Here is a 26455-nt window from a genome sequence, read left to right as displayed (position 1 = left end):
TTCAAAAACRCAGTTTGGTTGAAATTTAAATGTGTCTGCTTATTAGCATATAAATTGGACATGATGGTTTGGATGGAAATTCAGACTTGAAATAAGGTGGAAAATTTTAATGATTAGGGCAATTTAGGTCTCATAAAACATTTCAAGGGCTGTAATAGATCACTGGATTTTGAATATTAGGATTAGATTTCTTCTGAGAAAGTGTTATAGGCAGCTGAATTAGAAATTCATTTAGGGAAATCTTCTTGCTGCTCTTACGCAGAGGCTCAGGTTGTCACCAGAGCAGTTTCTGCTGCTCCTCAAAAGCTCAATGCAGCTCGAGCAGTTTGTCAGACCAGATAAAACCATGAAAGCACCAAGACCATTAAATGCCTCTGATGTTTCTATCACACCATAAAAGTCTTTTGCACCACAGACAGCAAGATTCACTTATATACGGACCAACAGCTCTGTATTTTTTTGGCAGCAGGCATCAATCCATCACGGCCAGAGCCCGGCAGGGCCTCGGACCTTTCATGAGGTCTCCAGCTGTGCTGTCCTCACCACATCAACTGTACTGGTACTTACACATGGTATTTATAACTGTATTAATAAATATTACATATTCCTGCCTAGGACTTGTTTTCAAAACTGACCACAGCGTAATTTAATTCCTGTTTAGTGTGAAGGCATTCGCAGGCCGTTGTTCTCCATGCCTTCAGCTTTTATATGGTATAAATCCATTAAATCCTAAACCACAAAGGACTTGAGAACTGCCTGACATAAATGTTCCCCTGGGATCTCAGTCTGAGCTGACAGACATCCTTCGGATGCCACGTAGAGCTGGGATGTTAACTCGCACAAAGCACGGATCAATCTAGAAAGGCTGCAATAGCCGGAGCCTCCAGCGGTCACCTCATTCAAATGAGCCCGATGGCTCCTGATTCGATCCCAATTATAAGCAAAAGGACTCACCGTTGAGATCCTCCCCCTTGCCCGGTACACCAGGAGCTCAGGCTGAGCCTTGGGGCAGCGCTGGCTCTTGGAGCACACACGACAGAAAAGCAAATTCCAATGGGGTATCAAGGATCCACGTTGACCACCAAGCCGTTAATGAAAGCCTCCCTGTGCACAGAGGATTATGTATTGTCACAAGGAGTAGGACTGCAAACATTGGGAAAAAAATGGAAACCCTTCACTTATCAGCCCTACTTAAAGGGGAACAGGCTGATCCCATGGAACTTCCGAGGTGTTTGTTACATCACTTACTATGAGGAAGAGAGGACGGGGAGGAAATCCCAACAGTCCAGCTGCACAGCCCAGGCTTTGGCAAAGCATCTAGGCACTGCACTGCAAAGGCTAAGGATTAAAGTACTGGGACAGCTAAAGTCCTCGGATGATCCCGTTAAGCACTTATTTCTATCCCTGGGCACCTACACAGCTTAGCTTTTCCTTTTCCTCTTATTTTTAGGGCATGTGAGGTGAAAAGTGACAACACTATTCAAAATTCCCTGTACAAACACAGCTCTTAGTGTTTCTTTCACCTTTGTAATCCCAGGGGCTAGAGGTGCTTTACCTTTCAGTACCTGCACTCTAGAGCTTGGCTATGAATCTTCGCTCTGTCTTAATACTATTTTCCTCATTTCACAAAATTTATTTCCAGCACCTACTTAAAAAACAAGTATGTCAATGTAGATCACTCTTCATTTGGTTCTCATCTTAAAAAAGTAGCTACAGCACTTTAGTCATAGCTCAGTCTGTAAGCTATTTTAATGGGAAAAAAAAATTGAAATCTTTATGATTATGTAAAAGACAATGATGCAAAAGGCTCTTCAGCCACCCCCACCTCTCAGCTGCAATAAACCATCGCCAAAAGCTTCTCTCTCCATCAGTGTGGCTCTGCCAGAACCTCAAGGCCTGAGGGCATCCAGTGTTAATGCAGCTCAAAGGCATCTGTCCCAGCATGGGTTAAAACCTTTCCATGCTGCCTGTCAATCCCACACAACGTTTTTGCGAAGTTAATCCCTCTACGTGTGCGTATTTTTCTGGATGGAGTAGGTTTATGGACACTTTCAGCAGATAGGCATCTTCTGCCAACTGAAGAGCTTCCTTGTGTGGTCTGCCAAGGAAGCTGAACTCACATCAACATGTTATTTCTTCCGTAACTGCTTCTAGCTTGCATACAACACATATTCATGTCATTTCACTGTGTGTCCAGCTTCAAGGATCCGAGCCAAGGATCACATCCTCCTCAAGGCAACTTGTCCCAAAGCCCTGTACAACTACAAAAGGAGGCTAGGTTTCTGAGCTACCTCAACCATRTATTTAGAGGTAGCAGAAACCTTCTCTTGCAAGCCAGTCCATAGGTACCATGCAACAGCAGCTGTTGTACAGCCCTAGAGATTCATTACTTTATACTTGGTATAAAAACACACCTTTGTACAGGCAGATGGAGCACATTCCCATTCTACGCGGAACCCAGGGCACCTCATGAGTTACTGTTCGCACACCGTTTAGAAGCAAGGGGACAGAATGGCAGAGAACACCGTAGCTCCGGTGGCTCCCGGCTCTCCTGTTTTGTTTCTTGGGACACCTTCATTTCCATTCCCTAACAGCACTTCCAGGAAGGCGCAGGACTAACACAGCAGCCGGGCTCCATCGCTGCCTCGCGGAGGCCGGCCTCCCATCCTTAAAAACCGAGTCATCTTCCGCCAACGGGACACGATSTGCACCGACTGCAGCGGCGCGGGGGCTGCGCCTGCTCCCTCGGCCGGCGTCGCRCTCTCCTTATTGCAACACTTGCCTTACTGTGACTGTTATGCAGTAACAGTCAGCATGAATTAACATAGCAATCTATACTGCTAAGCGGGAAAAATAAAGGCAATCGTTCACAAACACCGAAAGACAATGAAGATCTCAAATTATTTATTAGGAAAAGACAAAGTACTGTTCAACATTCATACAGAACAAAGAGGAAACAAAACCGGGAAAATAACCCATGAAACGTAGGCCCATCGCAGGGGAGTTGGCTTATGCGAGAGCAACCGGAATCCGGAGCGGGTCCGTGCGAGCGAGCGGTGAAGGGTTAYGTACAGGTTTGATGGGATCAGTTACAGTGTGGATACAGCGTAACTGCGCACTGAGATACCAAAGGGACCCATCTGTACATTCAGCAACGAGAATTTATAAAAGGAAAAATAATTTAAGCAATTTACAAGAGCTGTATTACAGAGGGCATGAGGTTATCATTTACAAGAGCTGTATTAACAGGGGGCACAAAGGTATCGATCAATAATGTATGATTAAAAGTTGGTAGCACATTTGTACATCACATCTTCAGTGTCAGAACAGTAAATGAGAAGGTGGAGACCTAACGTGAGTGCAATGCATTAGAATAAGGCAACTTAAACAAATGGCTCCGAGGAGAACTTAGTTTCTAAGTTTCATTTTGCTAAGCAACTAAAACACTCGGAAGATAGAAATTGGTCTTTAGAAGGCCTGCGTATGACAAGACAATAGACAAAAAATCTGAATATTTGCTCCTTAAAATGCCAAAACTTATATGGTAAAAAACTACAGATTATCAAAAGCCCTCTATTCCTCTAACATCAATATGCTAATTTTCATATTCTGTAATTTAATATTTCTCAAAGTACTAACTCACTACAGTCTCGTAATGAAATTACCTTTTGTTATGCACAGTATAAAACCAAAGCCTCCTCCCAAAGGKTGTACTTACAGTTTTCTTAAATTGACGTTACAAGCAATGTGCAATGCTAGCAATTGCTATCTGTTGAAGATTAGCAACTCTTACACCATATTCCAGTTTATTTTAAAGATAGATCATCGCGGCATTATTTTTTTTCTTTCCCTTTTCAATCCTTCCCCCTCAAATGCTTACAGGAACGACTGCATTTCTGGAAGTTCTGGCAGAGGGCATATACTGACCCAGTGGTTACTAACCATGTATACAGCTACGACGACGAAAYGAGCCTGGGGGAACGCCAAGCCCTGGCCCCGAAGAGCGACCTGTATCCTAATGCACAACTGGAATGTTACGAGCCTTGCACAAAGGGCCACGAAAGCCAAAGCTGTCAGCAATTTTCTATATAAATGACTGCGGTCTGCACAGTCGCAGTAAAAGGGAAGCTTGAAATAAGGAAAAAGACAAAAAAAATCGCAACTCGTAAACTGAAGTCTGTCAAAAGGACCAGGCCATGAATATTTTATTTACAGTTTCTATTTAGAATCGTGATTTTTCAGCAAGCGATTTAGCACCAGCAGGAATATGCCAAGTAGCATTACTATGTTCCCAAGGCAGAAGGCATCGAGGCCAAATCTTGCTCATTAAGTTTAAAATCATCTCTGCTTAAGAGAATTGTCTGCTTGAGTTAGTCAAGCGAGCAGGATTTGGCACTCAGGTATTCTCACCTAGACTGCTCATACTCCATTAACACATTAACAGTTATATTACAGCATCTTAACAGAGATGTTCCCCAAAAGCATGCTTTTAAGAGGGTTTAGTAACTTTACACGTGTCAAAAAGTAAACCCAACTTGTAAAAGCCAGATTGCTTTTCTAAACCTAGGGAACCGTGCTATCTTATCACAGCTGACAGAACATCAGCAATGTTCTTTGGAACATGTTACTAAAACTCCAAGAACGCAAGTGAGGAATTACCCCTCTATCCTGTAGGATAAGGGTTTTTATTGTGCGTGTGTGTCATATCTGCTGCATACCATACAGCCTTGCTTATGTCTGAGAAACCTAAATAATTCATTCAATTTATCCACAATTATCTGTGGCTTAAATCAAAATGGGAAAATTAAAAGCAAAGAAACCACGAGCTGTGTCAAGCATGTTTTATAGATCCGCTCTGTAATCTGCATTTCTTGCTCACATACTTTTAATTTCATCCACAACAATTCTCTTAACCCAATGAAATTCCTCTGCACACTCTGTGACTGTTAAGCCTGTATTATCCAAAAAGGATATCAAAACTCATTTTATTAGGAAAAAGTGACAAAGCAAAAAACTACCTTAATTACATGTGCGTGAACAAAACTGCATCCATCTCCAATTCCATTCTGAAATGAACTAACCTGCTTCCTCAAGATTAGAGCCATCCACGTTCCACAGGGCAAATAATGGAAGTCGTGTTTAAAAATTAGTTTGAATGCAAATTTGGGCAGTAATGTAACTTATAGATTGAATTCATAGGACACTGCCTTGTCTTTAAGGAGTACAAATTTGCTCTAAAGAAAAAGGAAAAAAATACACTTGAATTAGTTACACGCGTCAAAATCCTACTGYTTTTCTGAAGCATTAAAAAAAATGTGAAGTTGCCGCAACTTATCCGGATACCTTCTGAAGATCTGCGCCGGGTGGAGACAAAGAGCTACTATTACAGCTCTCAAGGGCAATAAAAGCACCGTGTGTGTATGTTATCAGACACATAAGCAAATAAGATTCTCAGAGTACCACTGAAGGAATATTTAATGCATTATTAGAAACCATAACTCTACTTTTGTTTGTAATATACAGACTGAGAGTCTTACTCTCTGCAGGATCTCTTAATTCTTGTCTCGTCCGGACTCCCACATTACAAAAGGAGGTCACCTCTGACGCGGCGGAGCAATCGCAGAGGCATGTGCCCGCAAAACACGCTATSGAAAGAAGGCAATGTTCTTCAAAAGGCAAGCTGGAGATCTGAACACCCTTTTACCTTGCTATAGGTTTGGTCCAGACCTTCAAATAAACGGTATCGGAGTCGCTCCATGGGTGAAGAGGTCTTATTAAAAAGAACAGAAAAGCGTTTATACTTGAACCTCCGCAAGCTTCTGTAAAAATGACTGAAGATCTGTTTGTTCCATGTTGCTAAATATGGAAAATATATTGTAAAAAAGTTCCCTTCTTGTTCAAACTGCAGCTAGCTTAGGCAGAACTAGAAAGGGTGAAAAGAAGTGGTTAAATTTAATTGCCATACCTACGGGGGATAGCTGGATATAAAATTCATTTGTCTAGAAATACTTTATATTTTTTCTGACTAAAAACTAGTATGATTTTTAGGGAGATACTGATACAGTAAAATTGTGCGTAATGCTTAAAAAGCTCAAGCTAGAAGGATGAAAAGAAGAAATGCAAATCTAAGGTCTCTGAAAAAAGCCGGAACCTTCACGCAATTTTCCCAGARTCGCTGAATACGCTGGACCCAAGGGATCATTTCTATGACCAACAAAATTGCAATTTCTCTGGTGAGTAATATGAGCCAGGAAACCTCACGGATCATGTCCCAGTCCCAACAAAATTGGCATTATATGAAAAAATTAAAAGGCACTCACATGGCCGATGGAGCTGAAAGTGATTACACATTCAAGAGGAGTTTTGCTTTTACTTTAGAAGTACCACAACCTTTAAAGAAGCTGTCCCACTTGGGAAGACACCAGTAGACCTGAGGAAAAACTAGGCTTCTTCTACTACAGTACACGACACTGATCAGTTCTGAAGTCACTTCAATCAATTAGCTATGAAGAAAGGAAATGGCAAGTGTGAGAGAAAGAAAAAAAAGTCAGAATACCAACTCAACTGCAGTGATTCTATAGGAAAAATGAGACAGCTTTTCAACCTATTTAGAAGATAGATAGAAAAATTCCAAGACAATTCTACAAGTATTTGTGATGCTTAGCAATTCTACTCACGGCCATGTCATGCTTTGGAGAGTCTAATAATAAGTTTCAAGCCGAGAACGAATAATGAGACAAAAGCTAAAGATGCAGCTTGAAAACAGCACCCTCGGGCTTTTCAGCAGGCCTAAAAACTGCTCTGGTGGCTTCTGCAATAAATACCAGTGGGGCTGATTACAACTACAGAAAGGAAACCGATTTTTAACCGAGCACAGGGGCTAAGAGAGAGGTAGGGCACGCTTCCTCATTCTCACAGCAGTTTCAATACAGTACAACTATTCAAGAACTACTTCAGAAGTTTATTTCAGAACGCTGTACAGTTTTCCTTAAAAGTGTCGTATCTCGACGTCACATCGATTTCAAAGGGTTTCAATTCACCTAGGTCCTTGGCTAATCATCTCCTGCCTGCACTTCTGGTTAAAGGCAGAAGTTATTTCCAACTAACACAGCTGCTTCAAGCGCAGCTGCGTTTCAGTAACACAAAATATGAGAAGTAGCAATAAATATGGAATAAGGGAACTATTCTTAATCAAGTTATGGTAGAGGTATCCTGAAGAATTTTACTTTACAAAAAAAGAAAACAAAGACCACAGTGAGCAAAGATTACAAGAAACTGTCAAAACCCTCAAACTTAATTTTTATGAAGTTTTTTTAGCCAAATAAAGCTTACCTTCTATAGTTCTTCATAACTTTATAAATGCCATTACTATTTTTTAAAGACACGCAATACAAGCCACATCCATCCGTTTTCTCAGCTTCTCTGATTACCACAGATAAGCTGAACTGTGGGTGTAAATCATTCTTTTTATTCTCTCTAGACTAAAACATTATCAAAGCAAGAAGAATGGAAGTGTCATGTGAGTACCAGAAAAATGCAATAATGGACCAATCTGTACTTGATAATTGGCACCAGGCTTAATGAAGTGGCTACTCTAAATTACTGCACTCTTGAAGGACTACAGGAGGTTTTGCTTTTAGAAATGACATTAGTATGGAACTCTGAATGTAAAGAAGAGGCGGATGGCTGAAAACAGCACATAAAATTCTTAACATGCTAGGTGGATAGGTGGAGTACTGTAAATACAACGCAGCCGTGCTGTGGAATAATCCAGAGATCAATTTTAAGAACGCATTAAAACCCAACACAAATGTGATCTTGTCTGGTTGCTCTTCATGCACTTATAGGAACATTTAACATGAAAATCATAAAATTGGTCATTTCTTTACTCTACAAAGAATTACATAGCTAATGTCTGTATAATGCTCTTATTAGTTTAAGATCTCATGTCCTGGCTTCAAGACTAGATTTATTACAGTAACCATAATTATAAATTTTTTAAGTATACAGGAAAACAAAACAAAAAACAGTTCCAGAGTATGGATTTTATCCCAAGGCCACAGTATGATGGACAGTTCCATAATAACAAGGGCACTAAATATTGGTCCTTTCGGTGCTGCAATAAAAACTCTGACGCTGTCCCTCAAAAATTAACTTCCAAATCCAAGCTAAAGGCTTTCATTTTTGATGTCTTATTAGATACTGATAAACCCATAAAAAAAGAGAAATCATATATTTTAACTATAGAATGGAGAAGTTTTTCAAGCATACAAGGAAATAATGGGTTAAACAATCAGAATTACAAGGTCCCAGGTTTAGTCTGTTTTATGAGGGTCACCTTCAACGCCTGAAGGCTCGGCCGTACCTTTGAAAGTGACAATATCAGAATTTTGCTCATAAAATAGACCGAAAACCAGAGGACAACCAGGCAGATTTGGAAGACATACCGTCCCAAAGAAATCCTCGCTCTTTGAATCTCTATCCTCATCCAAAGACAGGAGAGATCTTCTGAAAATACATGGTATATTTTCAATTAAGTGAGGAGGGCAAGTGCACACCTTGAGCAAATCATCAAAACAACTACTTGCTCCTTTGCTTTATCTGATCTTTTGTCCGTTTATTTTTCCTCGCTGAAAAACAAAGCATTAATATTTTTCCATCAAAACAGGAGGATTAATTTAACAAATGGTCTTAACACCTTGCTATTCTTATTGGGGAAAGCAACTGTGTGGAGCTTGCCCCCCTCATTGCCAGYACTCCAAAGTTGTTTATTCTGCAAGTATTGAAGGGAAATTTTACTCTTAATACAGCATAACTAGTGAAAATAATTTTTCATTCATCAATTCTATTCAAAACATACGGGCTTAGAGCCTTAAACTCACAGAATTTGGGGTCTGAACACTTAAAGGATTGCCATTCCTTCTTCTGGAAGCTTGCTTTCAGAGGATGTATTGCATATCACAAGTTCAATACTGGCTACGTGTGCCGAAGAACATAAACGATATCCCTAACATTTCACTTTTCAATGCCCAAAAGAGTATAAACCCCTTCCTTACAATGGCAATATTCAGTAGCTTATCACTTCTTAAATTTAAAAACAGTTACAGCCAATTTGCTGCTTTCATCTCCCCTCCCCATATTTAGCTTCCATTGCCACAGACAAGTGCCATCCAGGTGGAAAACAGTTCAGTGCAGTGACAGCTGGTATCTCAACTGAAATTTGGCAACCCAAGAAGAGCACCAACAGCTCCAAAGTATCCCTGTTCAAAACAAATAAATAAATATTTCAGCTTCAACTAGAAAATGAAACATGGCATTTATCACACATTTCAATGACAGAGTATGAGCACGGACAATGATACATACAAAGAGCATACATTCTTAAAATATCATCTTCCATTTAACWTTTTAAAATAATTGCAAACCAAACATTATATCCTTAACTCAAAAAGAATCCCCCAAAAGCCTACCCACATGCTACAGGATTTCCAAGACAGATTTCCAAGGATCTCCTATTCCAAAAAAGAYTTATAGATAATAAATCTGTTTCTTTTTCCCCTTTCTTCTAGAGGCACTACATGTTCTGCTTGCCAAAGGATAGTCAACAACCACAGCTAATCCATCTATTCCTGAAGTGCAAATATGAAATTTCTTAAACTGCACCTTAAGTTTGTAAAGAAAGTATCCCCAGACCCCAATGCCATTTTTTGAACTGCATGCACAGGCTGTACACAAAAATCCACATTTTTCTGTTAGATTATCTTTCCCTGTGGGAAAGGAAGATTRTCTCCCATTCTACAGATGTGTAATATAAAATGGTTTCACAACAGTCTTTGGGATTTATACTGAATTCAAAATATATCCAAAAAATATTTGAAGGGGTGGAACTAAGAAGGAACTCTCTGTTATTACTACTACCAGAACAGAGCACTGTCAGTGTTAGGATAAGCCATAAAAGAAACAAACAAACAAGCTGCCAGAATTGACTAAAGGGAAGGACAGCTCACATCCTATAATATTTGCGGGACCAAAGTCCAAGATTTCCAAACCCTTCCTAAAAGGCTGCAAGTCTCCTGGCAGCTGGACCAGTCATTAATACCGATTCTCTGCATTTTAACTAGAACATCTCTCAGCATAATCTAGAGTTTGCATCAACTGCCCAAAAGCAGATTACTCACAGAGYATAAAATTACTTTGCAAAAGGCTTGAGATCTGCCTGTGGAAGCGTGGAAGTAACCCTGGTCAAAGGCAGTATTGATTTTCAGGACGTTGCTCGAGCTTAACTGAGAGCAACATAAATATTTCAAAGGCTTGTGCTTTAGACCCCACCATGATCTTTTGAAATATAACACTTAACTATTGTTTCTACCTGCAGACAAGGAAAGATAGGTTAATCTTCTTTTAAAACTTAAATTCTCTTTCTTTGTGCAAATATCTAGCAAGAGCAGATAYTCTAACCTAACTATACTCCTTTTGTGTCAGGGGGAACTGTCCCTAGAGAACCGACAGAGCATGAGAAACTTCATCTCATTTTCAGTGTTGACTGAACACTCGGTATCTCCAGATATCACATTTGAGAGCTATTCAATATGTGCATTTTTAATTCATGGTAAAACAATACATACACGTAAATGAACCGTAACATACCTCATGCTCTAGGAACAAGGCCTTCAGTTGGCCTTTTGACCAGTAATCCAGTGCATATGCAAGAAGCTTCATTGACAAAGTATTCACGCGTAAAAAATTGCCAACAAAGACAACTCTGTTTATTTTCTAAAAAGAACAAAAAGATAGCAAAGGAGTTAAATATTTTCATTATTTAACATGCCTGTGAAAAAAAATAAAGTACGAAATAAAAATTGAGCAAGAAAAACAAGGTAGACCACGGTTGCAATATTTAAACATAGCACACCTGTGCAGAACAACAATCCAATGTGTCCCTCCGCACCARTAAAGTTTTTATTATACAGACACGTAGCATTTGTACCTCGAATGAACTGACTAAGCATCTGCAGTAACTAAGTCAAAGTTCAGCTAGAAGTCAAACAAAAGAGTGGTACTTATATTGGGTAGAGAAGACTCAATGCCTTCATAGCCCTGTACAATGCTGCTTGATCCATATGCAACAAGGCAGCACTGTAAAGAAGCCGAAGACAGTAAGAAATAGCAGATGTCTACTTCATCTTCAGATCTCAATAGAGTTCCCAATAAAACTAGGACTTAAGTACCTAGTAGAAGCTGTGAATTTAATTTAAATGATTTTTTCCTCCTCTCTCCTCATCTTCCCCATTCACTGAGATAAAATTGACATGAAGTGGAATGATCAATGAATAGAATTAATAGAAATCAATAAATAGGAACATTCAAGCTGCTACCAAGACCACGATGACAACTACAGCTGTGATCAAAGGACTTTGCACGCATTTGCTTTTCACTGCCTTGATAGCTCACAGTTAAGATAAAATATATATACTATAAAGGCACCAAAATGAAATATAATTCTGCTCAATACTGGGAAGCAGAAATTCATTGTGCCTTTATTCATGAGTTCAAGATATTAGCTTGCATATCCCTATTAAATGTATCTTATGATGAAGAAAAAATAGGACTATATCTAATTTGTATGTTTCTATTAATTTAGGTTTATACTTATTTATCCCAGTCTTTATATGCAAAATGTATATCTTGGCAATAATGACAGTATTCCTACACCATGGTGGACTCTYAGATGGCTGATCAGTACCTCCAGCTTTGTGCTCATTTAAAGACATAGAGAAGCTAAGGAGGTTTCTATGACTATCATGGTCAGAGTCTTTATGCACAGCTCTTRACAGAGTGGCCTTTAGCTCAGAAAGCTATCACTAAGCCCTCAACTGATACAAAGCCTGTTAATGATTAATGTGATTAACAGATGATTAGTGGATGATCAACTACCTTTTGTTGCCGGGTGCCTTTTCTCACCAGGAAAGCCATCCCTTCCCACCTCAAAAACAAAACAAAACAACTCTTCCACTTAAACCCACTTAGGCTCTTAGGCTATTTACCTCCACTTTCTGCAGGATCTTAAACTCTACAATTTTAAGGCTGCCACTGACGTCCCTGGCCAGTCCTTTCTCCATCATGAAAAAGTCCAGCACTTTCCGAGCCAGCTTGTTAAAAAGATGTCCCTAACACTCCACGAGTCTGTATTGCTTGTGTTCTGCCATGTTACCCTCCCAGCACAGGTTGGGGTGGTCCCTCACAAAAGCCAAGCCTTACAAGCGTGATGTTTCTTCCTCTATCAGAAGGATTTTGCCTTTGTTCCTCAAAAAGTGTCCAGGGCTTAAAAGAGCCAAAGCCCTATTGATGACCCCAGCCATGTGGCCAGGTGTTTAGCAAGGRGATGCACTTACTTCTCTCCCAGCCTTCTCCCCGGATGTCAATATTAAGAACACTATTTGGGTGCCCAACTCCTTTAACTTAGCTCTCAGAGTCTCACCATCAGCTTTATCTTTTAAGCTGCAAAAACCTTTTTATTGGCTACTAAATTTAAGTTATCGAGTCGGAACACTCAAAATATGCAGGTCCAATTCCTAGTTCCACTAATACAACTTGCCTTTTTTCATTTGAGGAAGGCCTAAAAGATTTCAAGTGGTATTTCATTTTAGCAGTCCTATAATCCAAGTCGCCCAGTAAGACCTATGGATYATTCAGTTTTAGAATTGTTTACCTCGTTTACTGCACACATCCGGGCAATTGACCCGATGTTATTGGTGATTGTGACCAGTATGGCTCTTGCCAGGTCTTCTTTACTCACAGACTCTCTCTTCTCTTTGTAGATCATATTCCCAAAGCTAGAATAGGAAAAAAAAATCTCTTAAGCATAAAGTAATTTGGGTGCATTTAAGGTAATTTCAGAGTGTAATTTTTATGCAATAGCAAAACTTATTTCTCTTGTTTATTCTTAGAAAACTTTACAAGCCCTCAATAAATGCAGTAGTTTGGCAACCGACCCCATAACGCACTTTTCTACTACTCCACAGCAAAACAGCAATCTTGTTGCAAGGATGACTACCAACAAATTTTCATTTACATTGTCAGTTTTCATAAAGAAGCATCTAGAACGGAAAGCAGCCTTTTTCTTTGGCAAAATTACGCTGTAGCCTAGACACTGCAGAAAAAGTCAGAACCTAAGTCAGATGGTTAACTTGCCACCTCCTCAGGTTTGCTTCCTCATTAAAATCTATCCTCTGATAGCAGCACAAGAAAAACATGATGAGCTGAATGGTTATGTTCCATCATAAAACCCTCAAAACCAGAGCATACAGAAAGGGCTGGCAAACTGCTAGGTCACTAAATAGTAACCTGAGACTTAGGTTGTACAAATCCAACCTTTTAGATGAGAAGGACATTTTCCATCACTATCTACAGTATATTGCTTCCTCTAAAAAAAAAAAAAAAAAAAAAAAGGAAAAAAGGACAAGAGCCTATAGCTAAGCCTGGTATTTTACCACTAAGGATCCCATGCCACACCTAAAGTCAGTTCCAAGAGGCAGAATGCTGAGTATTCTAAGACTCAAATAGCCAAAGTTCAAGGTTGTTAATATAGTGAGAACAACAGTAACTACCCACACGGCCACTTGAAATGAACTAGAGTATAAAATTGTATAAAAACCTTCTCTGCTCATATATTCTGCTTCTAAACTCAGGTGACTTCATACAGCCCTTGGGAAAGGAAAAAAAAAACTTACTGTGAATTGTAACTTCTTTACTATCAAATTAAATCATAGGTTTACTGAACTCTGTTAAGCATAGTTCAGTTTCAACCTGAAAGCTTACTCTTATTGCCTTTCTTAACGGTAGAAAACCATAAAAATGACTAGAAATCCTCCTCAGATGAAATAAAAACAGCAGTTATTTCAAAAAATCTTCTGTAACACAGTCATTCTCAGGTGAAAACCRTTAATGATCAAGAGCCCTCACCAATTCCTAGCTAAAATATTATCCCAGGTGCCTGTACTGACCTCTACGTATCAAAAAAGCAGAGTCATTCCAGAAATGAAGAGATGCTAATAAAGGGAAAACTGAAGCATCTCCTTCCTCTTTTACGCTACTGCCAGCTGGACAACATTTCTCCTAAAAAAATTCTAGGAAGTCAACAAGTAATTGCTATTATTTTCTCATCTACGGTTTGTGTTTGTCACTCCTGAGATGACTCCTGTGACCAGCTACCAGCTCATGTTCTGACTCATGAGAAAAAAATCCTCAGCTGTATGACTTATCACATGCAATTTTTCTCAGTCACACGCCATCACGTGGCTTTAAATCTCACCAAACCTAAGTAAATATATTTTTAGGGCAGAAAATGTCACTTCATTTCAACATAAGTGTGCAAAAGGCACTTTTCTCTATATTAACATTTTAAGCCTTTTTTTTTTTTTCCCTCCTCCCCAGGACAATTAAGATGTTAAAGCTTCTATAAGATTTGTGCATCAGAAAATATGGTTTCTTGATTACCTGGATGCTACTGCCCATCCCGGCAAGCCAAATCTTTCGTAGTCTCCTCCATAAATATCTCGAACCAGCTTGTCAGCGTGGGTGCTGTCTCCTTTGGATGCCATTTCCAGAGCTTCCTCAAAACTTTCACAGCCCGTTAACAAACTGCATAAACCGAGAAAGGTCCCTCCACCTAGACTAAAAAAAGAAAAAAGTTTGCTTATAAAGTTTTGCATTTCCTAAAGTGAGAGCTTCTCATGCTACAACAAAAACAAATCCGCCTCTCCAGTTCTGCTGCCAAGTTGTCTAACCTTCTTGCTTATYATAATCAGGTGAAAATTGATATAAGTCCCTTGCAAGAAGCTAACTGTACAGTAAGCAGCAGCAAATAGGCATCAAAATGTCAGCTGAAAGATGTACTAAGAGACTAAAAATCCCTCAAATACAACATCTTTCCACTCTTGCTGATTCTAGATTATTTACCTTACAACACATGTGGACATGTTTATTTGTACATGGCAAAAGAAATATAGGGACCCTATCAAAGTTCAAGCCAAACCCCATAAAACACACTCCTATGAAGCCCTTATAAAGCACACTGATTGACAAATAAAAATCTCTACAATAGAGCTCCAAAAGCTATGGAGCTGGGCTTCAACTGATACATCAGGAAACTAAATATAAAATAAGTTTTCCATGCTGCGAGGTGAAGGGAGGGGATAAGAGAAAGGAGTGGGACTCAGGATGAGGAAACACTTTGTAAACACAAGGCTACTGTTCGAAACAGTAACGCCACCAACTTGTTTTTTTCATTTATTACCTTGTTCCAGTTACTCTTTTATAGTCGTCTTTGGAATGGACTGATAAAATACTGACTCCTGAACCTATGTTAACTACCAGCAGTGGGTAGGGGTCATCCAGGTTAAAAGGCATCTTTTGGCATCTCTCGGGTTCCGAGGCATTTTCAAAGTAATAGCACTCTGCCTGCCCGTTGAAGCTGACAGAGTCGATATACAATAAGCCTTTGACAAGGCAGTCAAGCTCATCCAGTTTGTGCAGCTGGAGGTTTCCAATCTGTGTCAGAGGAAAAAAAAAAAAAAAGATTAAAAACAAGAAAAAAGTTAGCATAACCTAACATAACCTAAGCATGCTACAGATTAATGAGAATACGTGTATTGCCTAACTTTAGGCAGTTATCTCAAATGACTAATTCATCAACTTCAATCCAAGTTAGGAAAGTCAACACGCATTCACAGTTAAATCTGAGTGTGCAAACATCTCTGATACGGATATGGATCTTAGGTTCCTAGTGAGTGTGACAGGCAGTACACAGATCTGTTTTTGAGAGTTCTGCAAAGAAATTTTGAGATAATCACAGATTAGCACCTTGTTCCAGCGATCTAAATCAAAAACCATCAGCAAATACCATAAAGGCTCCATCGAGGGCTATGATGGTACCCTGATAGAACTATACACCTTTCCAAGGCTTCAGTCTTGGGGACAGAGGGGAGGGATGGACTTGTCCACCTCGCTTAAAAATCAGTCATTTCTGAGAAGTCACTTTCAGAAGACATCTTTCTAAGCTCACTTTCCAAAAGCAGCCTGCTGCCGGGTCACAAAGCTGCACGGTCAGGCCCTGACATCAGGGCTAACCCGCAATATTCCCCATTCCTTCCTCCTCCCCCAGGCCACTGTGTCACGGCACAAGAGTTCATGACATTTCATAATTAAGGCGGTCAGGGAACTTGTGAGTCACTCAATCACAGACGAGTTGGTGTTGGGAATTCTGAAGATCATTTGGTCCAACCCACAATGTATTTTTTGTGGCATTTTAGAAGCTTAAGCAGCTCTCTGTACATATTGTGACCCTACCCCTCCACATTTGTGCTGGCCCACCACAGGTCTGACGGGAGAACGGAGATACAGACAGATTTTGAAACGATGCTTTTTGTGTTCAGTACACTGAAAAAGTCTCCTTGCATCTGGAACCTCAAGAGGACTGTGGCTATTTCCAAGCAAGGACAGGCACATACTAAATACTGTGAAATGCCCAGCTAGTGATAACATTACAACAGTAACTTCAGACAGAATCTCCATCTGAACAAATCATCAATTTTCATCTTAAAAAAAAAAAAAAAAAAAAAAAAAAAAAAACAAAAAAAAAACCACCACACCCAAAAACCCCACACCACCTCTTTGGAGTCAAAAAGATTGTTTTACAGATAGTCATATTGTCACAGACCTGTTAACACCCTATTAGGCCAAATTCACCAAGATAATCAGGTCCCCACTTTCATATGAATTACCCTTTATATAAGTGAGGTTGGAGAAAACCATCCAAGACCAAATAGGAAAGAAAATCAGAAGCAAGTTCAGCACCACAGTGTTTCAAGTAAATTTCCCATGAAGAAAACAAAACCAAATGGATTAGAAAACAGTCATCTTCCATAAAGGTGCCTTACACTTTACTGTATATATGGAAGCACCTCTAAGCTACTTAGTTATTGGCATCAGATCAAAATGCAGTTCCCTCCCAGCCCTCTCCTGGTCTATGATGATGGCACCAGGAAGTATATTTCTAGACTAATATTTAATAGTCTGAAAAACACATGAACAGTTAATAACCGCCAAGCATTTCACACTTCCTCAAAATATTGCATTTCCTCAAAATATTCAACCCACCAGCAGCAATGCTTTTTACAACAGGTTCAGTACGAGGAAAGATAGGCTACCTACTGTGCGAAAGTCTTCTTCAAACTTGTAAGCGCCACCTCCGGTGGCACAAAGCACCGTATGTAGTGTTGAAAAGTTCTTACTTCTTCCCATTTGGATAAAAGTCGGCAAATCGTGAGTAGGGAACCGAATAAAGTGCAAGTTTCCTCTTCGCCCGAAGATTGTTAAGTCTTTCAGTTCAAGGTGGACATCGCGAATGCCAGTGGATCCATAGGCTACGTTAGAAGTCAGATATTTGCGGATACTCTTCAAGCTTTCAACCTCCTCTTGCTCCTCCTCTGCAGTGATATCAATGGGTTCAAAATAGGCAAGTTTCACTAAAGTCCCCCCAATGTCCATGCCAAACCACGGGAAAGCTGTAGGGAGATACAACCATTGACCCATTAGCTTCATGTAAAAAAAAAAGCCAAAGCAAAATATGTAATTTAAGACTAATCCAGCAGTATGCTTTTCAACAAGGAACGTATTAACAAAAATCTTTGTATGAGAAGCTAGCCAACAACAGTAAACTATTTTGACTATTTTGCAGTTCACAAGGATTTTCTTAACTGGGATTCTACTCCACAACAAACAAAATGCCATTATCTTAAGAGTTTTCCTCCAAAGTTTCCCAACAACTTCGTTTCAAAAGCAAAATGTGTAAGTTTAAGAATAAACAACCAGCTAGGAAAGTTATACTTCTTTCTCTACTCACACTGACTTGATTTTTTAATAAAGAAATGTTCTGTAGAGTTCTTCTATTTCTTCAGAGGCTATTATTATAGAAGCATGAAACTCACAAAACAAAAATGTTAACATGTTCATCAAGAACAAGATGTAACTAAAATTATGGTGGATTTACTTTATCAGTGGGTATTTATCCTTGGAAAGAAAAGCTTACCAAAATATTTTAAAATATTTAGTCAAGGCTGACCGAGAGGCCTATCTTTTATAACAGATGCGCAAAAGTAAAAAGAAGGAACGCTGCCTGTACTTTCACAAATGGATGTTCAGAGATGCTTGCCAAATACTGACAAAAATAGATCAAGTCAGTAACTTGACCGGTATCATAAAAGATGTATTTAAAAAACAAGAATGATTTGAATAAAACTTAACTAAAATTAAACTAAAACCAAAAGAAAAAAAAAATGACAAACATACATTTCAGGAGATATTTAATCTTTCAGCAAATTATTTTTAATTCTCATTTTAAGCCTCAGTACTAGCAAAAGGGATTTTAGTACTAGGCTGTTCCTGCGGTGTTAGGATGTCAGAAGAAACAGTAAGGGCAGCTGTTGACATTGATTGAAAATAAAAACAGGAGTGCTAATAAAAACTGAATAATGTACCAAATTAAACAAAACAAAAACATTAGTAAAATATAAATGACTTGATTAAGGCTTTCCTTTATCTATGAAACATTCAGATCAGTCAAAATATTAAGAAAAAAATCAAAAATATATTCCTTCAATAGCTGGATGCCCGACTGGTTTGCATGGAGAAATACAGCCCTATCTAAATCCATCCCTTTCCAATCCAAAGCAATTTCAACTAGTGAAAAAGGGGGCTTCACTTGCAGRGTTAAATTCAGGCCACAGTGAGAGTTAGTACAAAGGACGAAAGAGGAATCGACCGAGATCACAGTCACGTTCCCCACACCACTTCCCCTCYCCGAGAGCGCCCAGCTACCCGGGGCAGGGCTCACAATGACACACGGCCTCTCACATCACCCCGCACAAGGAGCCCGGGTCTTACTTTACTCTAGATAAATGACCTCTCTGCCCAAGATGCAGTTGCTGCTCTTTGGGRCATGTTCAAAGCTCAGCATTTTCAACTCTAAACTGGTATGTGCAGCACAATTGCCAGTACAATCTCATGAAATCCATGGAAAAAACTCAAATCCAAGATACTCTTGCCTTTGAAAGCTGCTTTTGAACCAAAATAGGCACAAAGCCTATCTTTGGGCTGAATATATCTTCATTTTATAAGAATTATTTTCATATTCAAATCTGTAGGTCATGCTTTCTTCCGAGAGAACTAGGAGTTGAATCACATCAGCACAACCTTAGGAAACGAACAGCAACAACAAAATAGGTATCAGGTTGATCCTTACTGCCTGCTTCAAGCCTATGTCTTTGCAAATATCAAGTTTTGAAGACTCCAACCCGTTCTGCAGCTTCCATGCGCAAGGAGTGACTATGCACCTACAGCGGGGTCTTTCTACACTTGGTCGGGTATACGATCACGGACATTTTTCCCTCAGCTCTTCCTCTTCAAAATTGTTCTAATTCCTAGGAAGCATCTACAACAAACGATGCAGAGATCACRTGTTGTCCTTGTGCCTTGTGGAGAATTAAATCGTTATTCACCGACTAAATCCAGTGTCTTTTCAAAGTTCTTATCTTTGCGGAGGTCAATTGCATTTTGAATACTGGACAGAAAAGGAGAAGTTGAGCTTCTCAATGAACTTCATGGCCTTGGACAAATTACGTGACTTCTCAGAAACATATTTTCTACTTCCGGACAGTCAAATAAAGCTCTAAGATATACACCATTTTTTTTTTTTATCATCTGATAGGAGATAAATATCCAAAGCAGAATACAAACTTGGAAAGGCAAAATCGTAGTCCAACGTGCCACTTCATTCTAAATTAAATCATCTCCAAAAAAAAGCAAAAGGAATATCAAAATACCCGCACATCTCAATTCTAAATCCAGGTATTACTTCATTTCTAGGCTCTGCCATGAACCACTGTGTGGCCTGAATTACAGCAGTACCCAAGAACCTTTTATAGAGCAATTGCTTGTTTTGCATGTGTTGTTAAGTTGACTTTGAGAGGCAAGCKGTTCATAATTAAGAAATACAGTAATTCCTAGAACTGTTTCCTGCAATTTAGAAAAGCACTTCCTACGCAGGAAGAGTATTAACACACAATGTTGCATTCAAGAAATAATGTAACAGTGTTACCAAATAAGAAAATCCATGCAAATATACATATATATATATTTAATTACTATTATCAAAAGCATGCAGATGATCCTCATTTTGTTGTTACGCCTGCACTTCTCAAGTTTTTGGGCATCTTGGCCGCAATCCTAAAATAACTTATGCCTCATCATATAATGTCTTCAAATGCCATCAAAAAGGAATTACAATAAAAAAATATTCAGCTCAATAAAAGCATAAAGCCTGATGCATCATCAGAGCAGAGGGCCTTGCAAGTTCTGTTCTCAAATCATGTTATAGTATTTTGATTTCATATGTCCATTTTGGTCAGTATTTTCAGATCTGTAGGACRCATACAACCAAACACTTAACTATTTCCCCCTTATTTGGTCAAGAAGATTTTTCCACTTTAACACCCTAAGGACAAAAATCCCAGCCCCTGCTAAGTTCCTTACTATGAAGGAAACAACACAGATTTGCAACATAACTACAGCTTTATTCTCCTCACTGTAACACAAAATAAGAGTCTGTGTCAGTCCTAAACTAAGTTACAAAAATTAGCCATTCAAGAGGAATTAATTCCTAACATACTGGGAGGGAGCTGTTTACATGAGAAACTTTTACAGTAAGTGACAGTAGAAAACAGGCAGCCAGATTTTGGGTCAGCTTTGCACAGTGGCTTGTATTTTCCACACAAACTAGACAGGGATCAAAACCTTCAGCTTATTTTTCGCGCTCAAGCAATGCTCAAGTGCAACATTGTCTTGTTTTAAAATTGACAGTAACAGWTAATGCCCATGACATGAACTTTTATAGTTTATATTAATATGGGCTTGTTATTATGTTCCTATTGGCCCAGAAATGAGGGGCAACACCTGTGAAAGGCAGGACCTTCATTGCATCCCCTGTAAAAAACTCTAATGCCTTATGCAGAGTGACATTCCAAACTTTTTTCCCTTGTCAGGAGAACTTAAGACAGTTGGACCACTTCAAAAACAGCTGTGAATTTCAGGACAGATGCCAAGTTTTAAGTGTTTAAGTGTGGACTCCAGTCCACAATTCATACTGCCTGAGAAAGGAAAATTTCCATATAACTTGGAAATTAGCTTCCAAGGAAGGAAAAGCTTCCATGAAAGCTTATTTTTGTCCCCAAGCAAGGGGGACAAACAGCAAACAGCAAGGGCTCTTTGTAAAAGCAAGCAATACGATCGATCTCYACCCCCAAAATTTATCTTCTAATCTTGCTGAGGATGGCTTCTGATAACAGAACTTGGATCCTGTTCTTAGTCATTAATTGTAAAGAAAAACAAATTCACTAGGCAGAACTTGTTATACTGTGCTATTTTACAGTTTGAGTTAAGAAACAAACTCAATGTATTTTACCATCTCTGTACATTTTTTTTCTCTATGCTTTTGATATGTGCCTAAAATATAATCTGCTTCGAACAGAGTAAGATTAATGGGAAACTAACATCTAAATCAGCTTGAAGTTTAAAGAAACCCGCGTGTCTAATGGGACAAGCTAGGAGAAAGCATACCCAGAATCTCTGACCAGTTATATCACAACATTTTAACATCATTGATAGAACTTGAGCTTCCTTTGTTGGACTAATGTTACACATATGGGAGCACATGCGCATCTAGAGAATGGAATTTATTTCATTTGTTTTCAGACCTTTACATACCTGAGAACTTAACAAGTTTTTGCTTTAACTGTCCCAAGCTCCTTGCATACCAGATTTGAGCTGGGTAGAATTCAACATTCCTAACAGGAGATTTAACCTTCCTGACCAGCGGAATGCTGTAAACTTGGTGGCTTTTCCGAATGTAACATACACAAAGAGCAACTCATGGCAAACAGCAACAGTCACTCCAAATTTGCATATATTTTGTCTAGAAAATAAGGTTTCAAAAGTTAATTCAGTACAACACCATCAAGTTAAGCCCGTAAAACAAATAACAGACTAAAATTTAACTGAGTATTTGACCAGCTGCAGTCTTTTTATATAAAATACTGGTCTGTGGTGGCAGACAATACTGAATAGCACTCACCAAACCAAAAAGAAGGAAATGAGCAACAAACACAAGGTAAAAATGCAAATCTTATGCTAGGGTCACATGCCAAGAATACTGTATACAAAACAAAGGYAATTACTCCACTCTGTTCAGCTAAGGCAAGGTTTCAACTAGATTACCAGAATCAGCCTGGAAAACAAAACAAAAACACAGAGCCTCCAGAGCCTTTATTTTGTTTTCTGCCTCCAGGACAGAAAACAAAATAAAGAGATCTAGCATGACCAAGGTGATGTCTCACAGTATCTCATTTTGCTGTGTGAAAAACAGGTTTCTCTAAGTGCTCATTAGATTTCTTCTCCTCACCTTCACTCTGCAATACATTTGAGAATTCTCCCTGCATTTAAGAGCTGCTACTCCATACAGAACATTCCTGGTCAATGTGGCACAGTTTGCACGGCCCAAGAGGCAAAGCAGCTTCCCCCTGCTCCCTTTCACCTGCAGACCCAATTTGTCTCCAGCTACCAGGAGCTCCCCAGCAGCATGACTGAATCTACTGGACTAGACAGTAAATCACTGGGTAGGGGGAAACAGGTACCAGGAGTAAAAGTTTTAGACTGACCAAATCTCTGACACGGCCTGTAGCAGGAAGGAAAACAGCACATAGCTCAGCTGTTAAAGAGAGCCTTGACCTTTGCTTCCTATTTAACCTGATACAGTCACTGCTATTAACTGTCATGACTTCATTATAAAGCATATGGAATCTGCTAAAGCAAAAGTTTCCAGATGGACCGGACAAACATCTACAGAAAGGTATGCAAGACAATGCTTTGCACACACACGAGATGGTATAACAACATGAATGCAGTACTATTCCTTGTCCATCGCTCATGATTACACACGCACCAGGGCATATTTTTCCCCCATATAATCCACTGAAAATTTAATATCAAAATATCCAGTAGTGACAACATTCTCATTTAGCCTACTGGAAAATGTCTCTATCAAATGCTGTAAACCCTCCACGCTTTTCTGTTAAGCCATCTCCAGCATGCTGCAAGAAAGCCACGTGTGCTGCAGGTGGTCATCTGCAATCACTGCAGATGTTCCTCTTCAAGTTTATCACATCTGCAAGGGGCTACCAAGCAAAGCTGGCACATGACAAAATCCTGCCACCTGTATCATCATCCTCCTTGTTTACCTGTTAGCTGTGTTGACATTGTAGCAGCAATCTCTCCAGAGAGAAGTTTTTAAGGCAGTGAGATATGCTACAGACACTTTAGCTTAGATTTATACAAATACAGTTTAAACTGTGTCTAGCAGTATTATTACTTTAGAAATACATTTCTAAACTACAGCAAAATGAGAATCTGTAACATCAGATTAAGACTAAGATCAGCTTTTAGTKATTAGTAACTGCATGTTATGTGACTAAACAATAAGTTCTACGAACACAATGGCCAATTCAAAGAAATTCTTCAGTAACTTAAACAGATTTTTCGTCAATTCTACCACACAAATCCTTCAAGGAATCACTGTACCCACGATGACTGGATTTGTCTATGGAACGAGATTAGACAAGACTTTTGTCCTTCTTTTCTACCAAAACAGCATTCTGCAAATTTCTATTATGTGTTTTCATGCATTAGAAGGTCCAGATTCCCTTTAAGTGGGACGTAAGCATTTGTTTTATTTTTTATACATGCTCTTTAACCAAGCTGTAAATAAATACTGTGTACTATGTACCAAATATCAAAAGCCTTGGCATTTCCCTGTTTATTACATTTTAGAGCTAAGGTCACTCGAGGAGCACAGCGCTCTGGCCCTTCCCTTCTCTCTCTCGGGTACCTTACACTCGTCTGCCAGTACAAAGTGCTCTGTCCAAATCATTCCCTTCTGTGTTGCCTTTACGGCACCTCAACAGTAGCTCTGCAAGATACTTTGAGGTTCATTTATCACCTTCACCCTAAATGGCCTTTGCAAGTTCCTTCGACAAGAGCCAACCTTCTTCCTCACAGGGATTTCCCCAGCAGAACTATGGTACCTCCGGTATTTTGAAGGGACCTCTGGAGGTCTCCCAGCCCATCCTCTCCTTTAAACTAGAAGGGCTATTACCAACAATAGATGAGATCGACTTTGTCTAGTCAAGGCACAGAACCTCCCAAGTTCATCAAGAAACCTTTGGGGATGATTATTTCATAGTCTCTGAAGTTCCCAATGTCACCCTCATTCGCAAACATCTATCCCCTCCCATCACATGAAAGCATCTARTAAAGTTTCCTTTGCAAGAGTCTCGATATTAGAAGCTACACTCCGTGAACTCAGCTACACCTCTCAAAAACTGCTGTTATTACTACAGAGCCAGTCATTTAAAGATTTTAAGGTYAGAAGCACGCAAACATGCCCAGGCACTGAATCCACATTAGAAACTCCATTCTGTCATCACCTCTTATTACAACCCTGGCATCTCATCATTGCAATCACGCTGGCTTTTATAAGGCTAAACACGGCTATAGAGATAGAAGTACAGATAGGCTAATGCGCTCAGTTCCACTTTGCAGGCACTTATCAAGAGCAAAATAACCTCTAGTTAACCAACAGTTAACCCTATCTTCCTGCCCCCATCAAATCTGCCTCCAGCAGGCATTATTAAATACTCACATTCTCCAAAAAACACATACTGAGTCAGCCATGGCACCAAAAACACCCAGAACTGTCTTATTCTAGCCACATAATTCATAACTAGACAGAAGTGGTTTCTAAGCCTTGCTCAACTTCCAGGCAGTACCAATTCCAGTGCAGCGCATGAGCACCTAAGCCCATGTAAATCAATGCAATTTTCTATCTTAAGTGCTTTTGTGGATCTGCTCTTATTCAAATATTCCCATTTTAGTCAGTTTTACTGAATATTTGGCTTCTGCTCAGAAGGAAAAGCTCGCACAGCAAGTCCGCAGCGCACTACAACTATGCTCTGGCACCTTGTTAAAACTATCATCCCTAACAGCTTTAGAATAYGTGTGTTAAAATGACAATATGGAATAAACAATGACGTTTGATACAATACTTCCCCCTTTCATGGAAAATTTGTGTCCTCGCAACATCTAAGCGATCTCCTTATTATGTATCAGCAAAGGCAACATAAGAGTTCAAGTTCAAGAACTGGAAATCTGCAACAAATTTTCTTCCCTTAAATAGCTAAATCAATGTCTAATTAACAATGCCAGGCATGGACAACAGGTTTTAAATCCACCACTAGAGAAGTTACCCGCGCCCAGCAGTGACATTCCTGAAACGAGCAACATTCCGGTAGAAGCAGCCATACTTGGACTGCTTCAAATTACCAAACCACTCCAAAGTTTTACAGCCAGTTAGTGCTTCAGAGTCATGGTATCATTCCTTAAATATTACAGTAGGAAGAGCCACCCGAGCTGTACCTTTCATAAACACAGTCAGCTCAAAAATTCCCACCCGTTGGCATTAACAGCAGGTGCCAGCCTACTGGATGCTACAGGACAGATAGTTAGGGTTTCYCTCCACACACCACAAAGAACAGTAAGCATTTTCATGCCCTAACTCAATTGTACATCTACAGATAATTACAGATCCATACTATATACTACCTGTAGTATACAAACACTCATGGATTTGGTCCTGCTCAAGCAATATATTTGCTATATATACATTTTAACTTTTCAGTCATATACTCTTTTCMTCATCTAAGAAAGGAAATAACATTAGGTCTAAAGTCTTGAGGATTAGCCATTTTCCCCACCTTTTAGGAGCTCACCCTGAAAACAAAACAAAAACCAGTTTAAGTCACAGGGCCCAACTTATGGTCCCTCTGAGCTATGGCACACCTCTGTGTACCCTGGCAGGCGACCTGCTCCGCATACACCTGTGACTTGCACAGTTAGAGTTACTGAACAGAAGAATTAAAGAATTAGTCATGCTCCGAGATAACTGCACCCAAAGATGTTAAGGCTATATTATACTCTTTTAAAAACGTAAAGTTGGTTAGCCCTTAAAACCCAGAGCGAGAGCAGCTGCCGGCACAGGCAGGGCGCTTGGCAACACCGCTGAGCTGCCCACTTCACAAACGAGGGCACGTTCTCCAAGCCTTCCTGGGCTCCCCAGAGCGCCAGTCCCCGCGCTGCGGGGCCCGTCCCACCGGCGGCATCACCTGAAACGCTCCTCAGAGGCCCGCGGGCGGCGCGGGGAAGCTCCCTGCAGGCAGCCCCCGAGCCCATAACGCCCAAGCGGGCGGCCCCGCGCTTACATGGCTTCTTGGCATCCTTGATCTTCATGGTG

The 26455-nt window shown here is 39.7% G+C and overlaps 1 protein-coding gene across 2 annotated transcripts; it reads right to left on the bottom strand.

The window, feature by feature from the left end:
• Positions 1 to 3169: 3169 nt before the first annotated feature.
• On the bottom strand, positions 3170 to 26455 carry PANK3 (pantothenate kinase 3). Of its 2 annotated transcripts, XM_026035684.1 has the most exons (7): positions 26424 to 26455; positions 17212 to 17564; positions 15296 to 15549; positions 14497 to 14673; positions 12710 to 12833; positions 10648 to 10773; positions 3170 to 9260 (listed from the first exon to the last, which is right to left on the bottom strand). In XM_026035684.1, exons 1-7 carry the CDS (start codon positions 26449 to 26451, stop codon positions 9210 to 9212), a joined length of 1113 nt encoding a protein of 370 aa, XP_025891469.1. In that variant the 5' UTR covers positions 26452 to 26455; the 3' UTR covers positions 3170 to 9209. The 2 variants fall into 2 exon arrangements, with proteins under 2 accessions (XP_025891469.1, XP_025891470.1); XM_026035685.1 differs by lacking the exon at positions 26424 to 26455 and having other exon boundaries at positions 17208 to 17564.

This window comes from Nothoprocta perdicaria, unplaced genomic scaffold (genome assembly GCF_003342845.1).
Source record: "Nothoprocta perdicaria isolate Ctin4 unplaced genomic scaffold, notPer1 scaffold_165, whole genome shotgun sequence".
Classification (NCBI taxonomy): Eukaryota; Metazoa; Chordata; class Aves; order Tinamiformes; family Tinamidae; genus Nothoprocta; species Nothoprocta perdicaria.
This window is presented reverse-complemented; position numbering and strand designations above follow the sequence as displayed.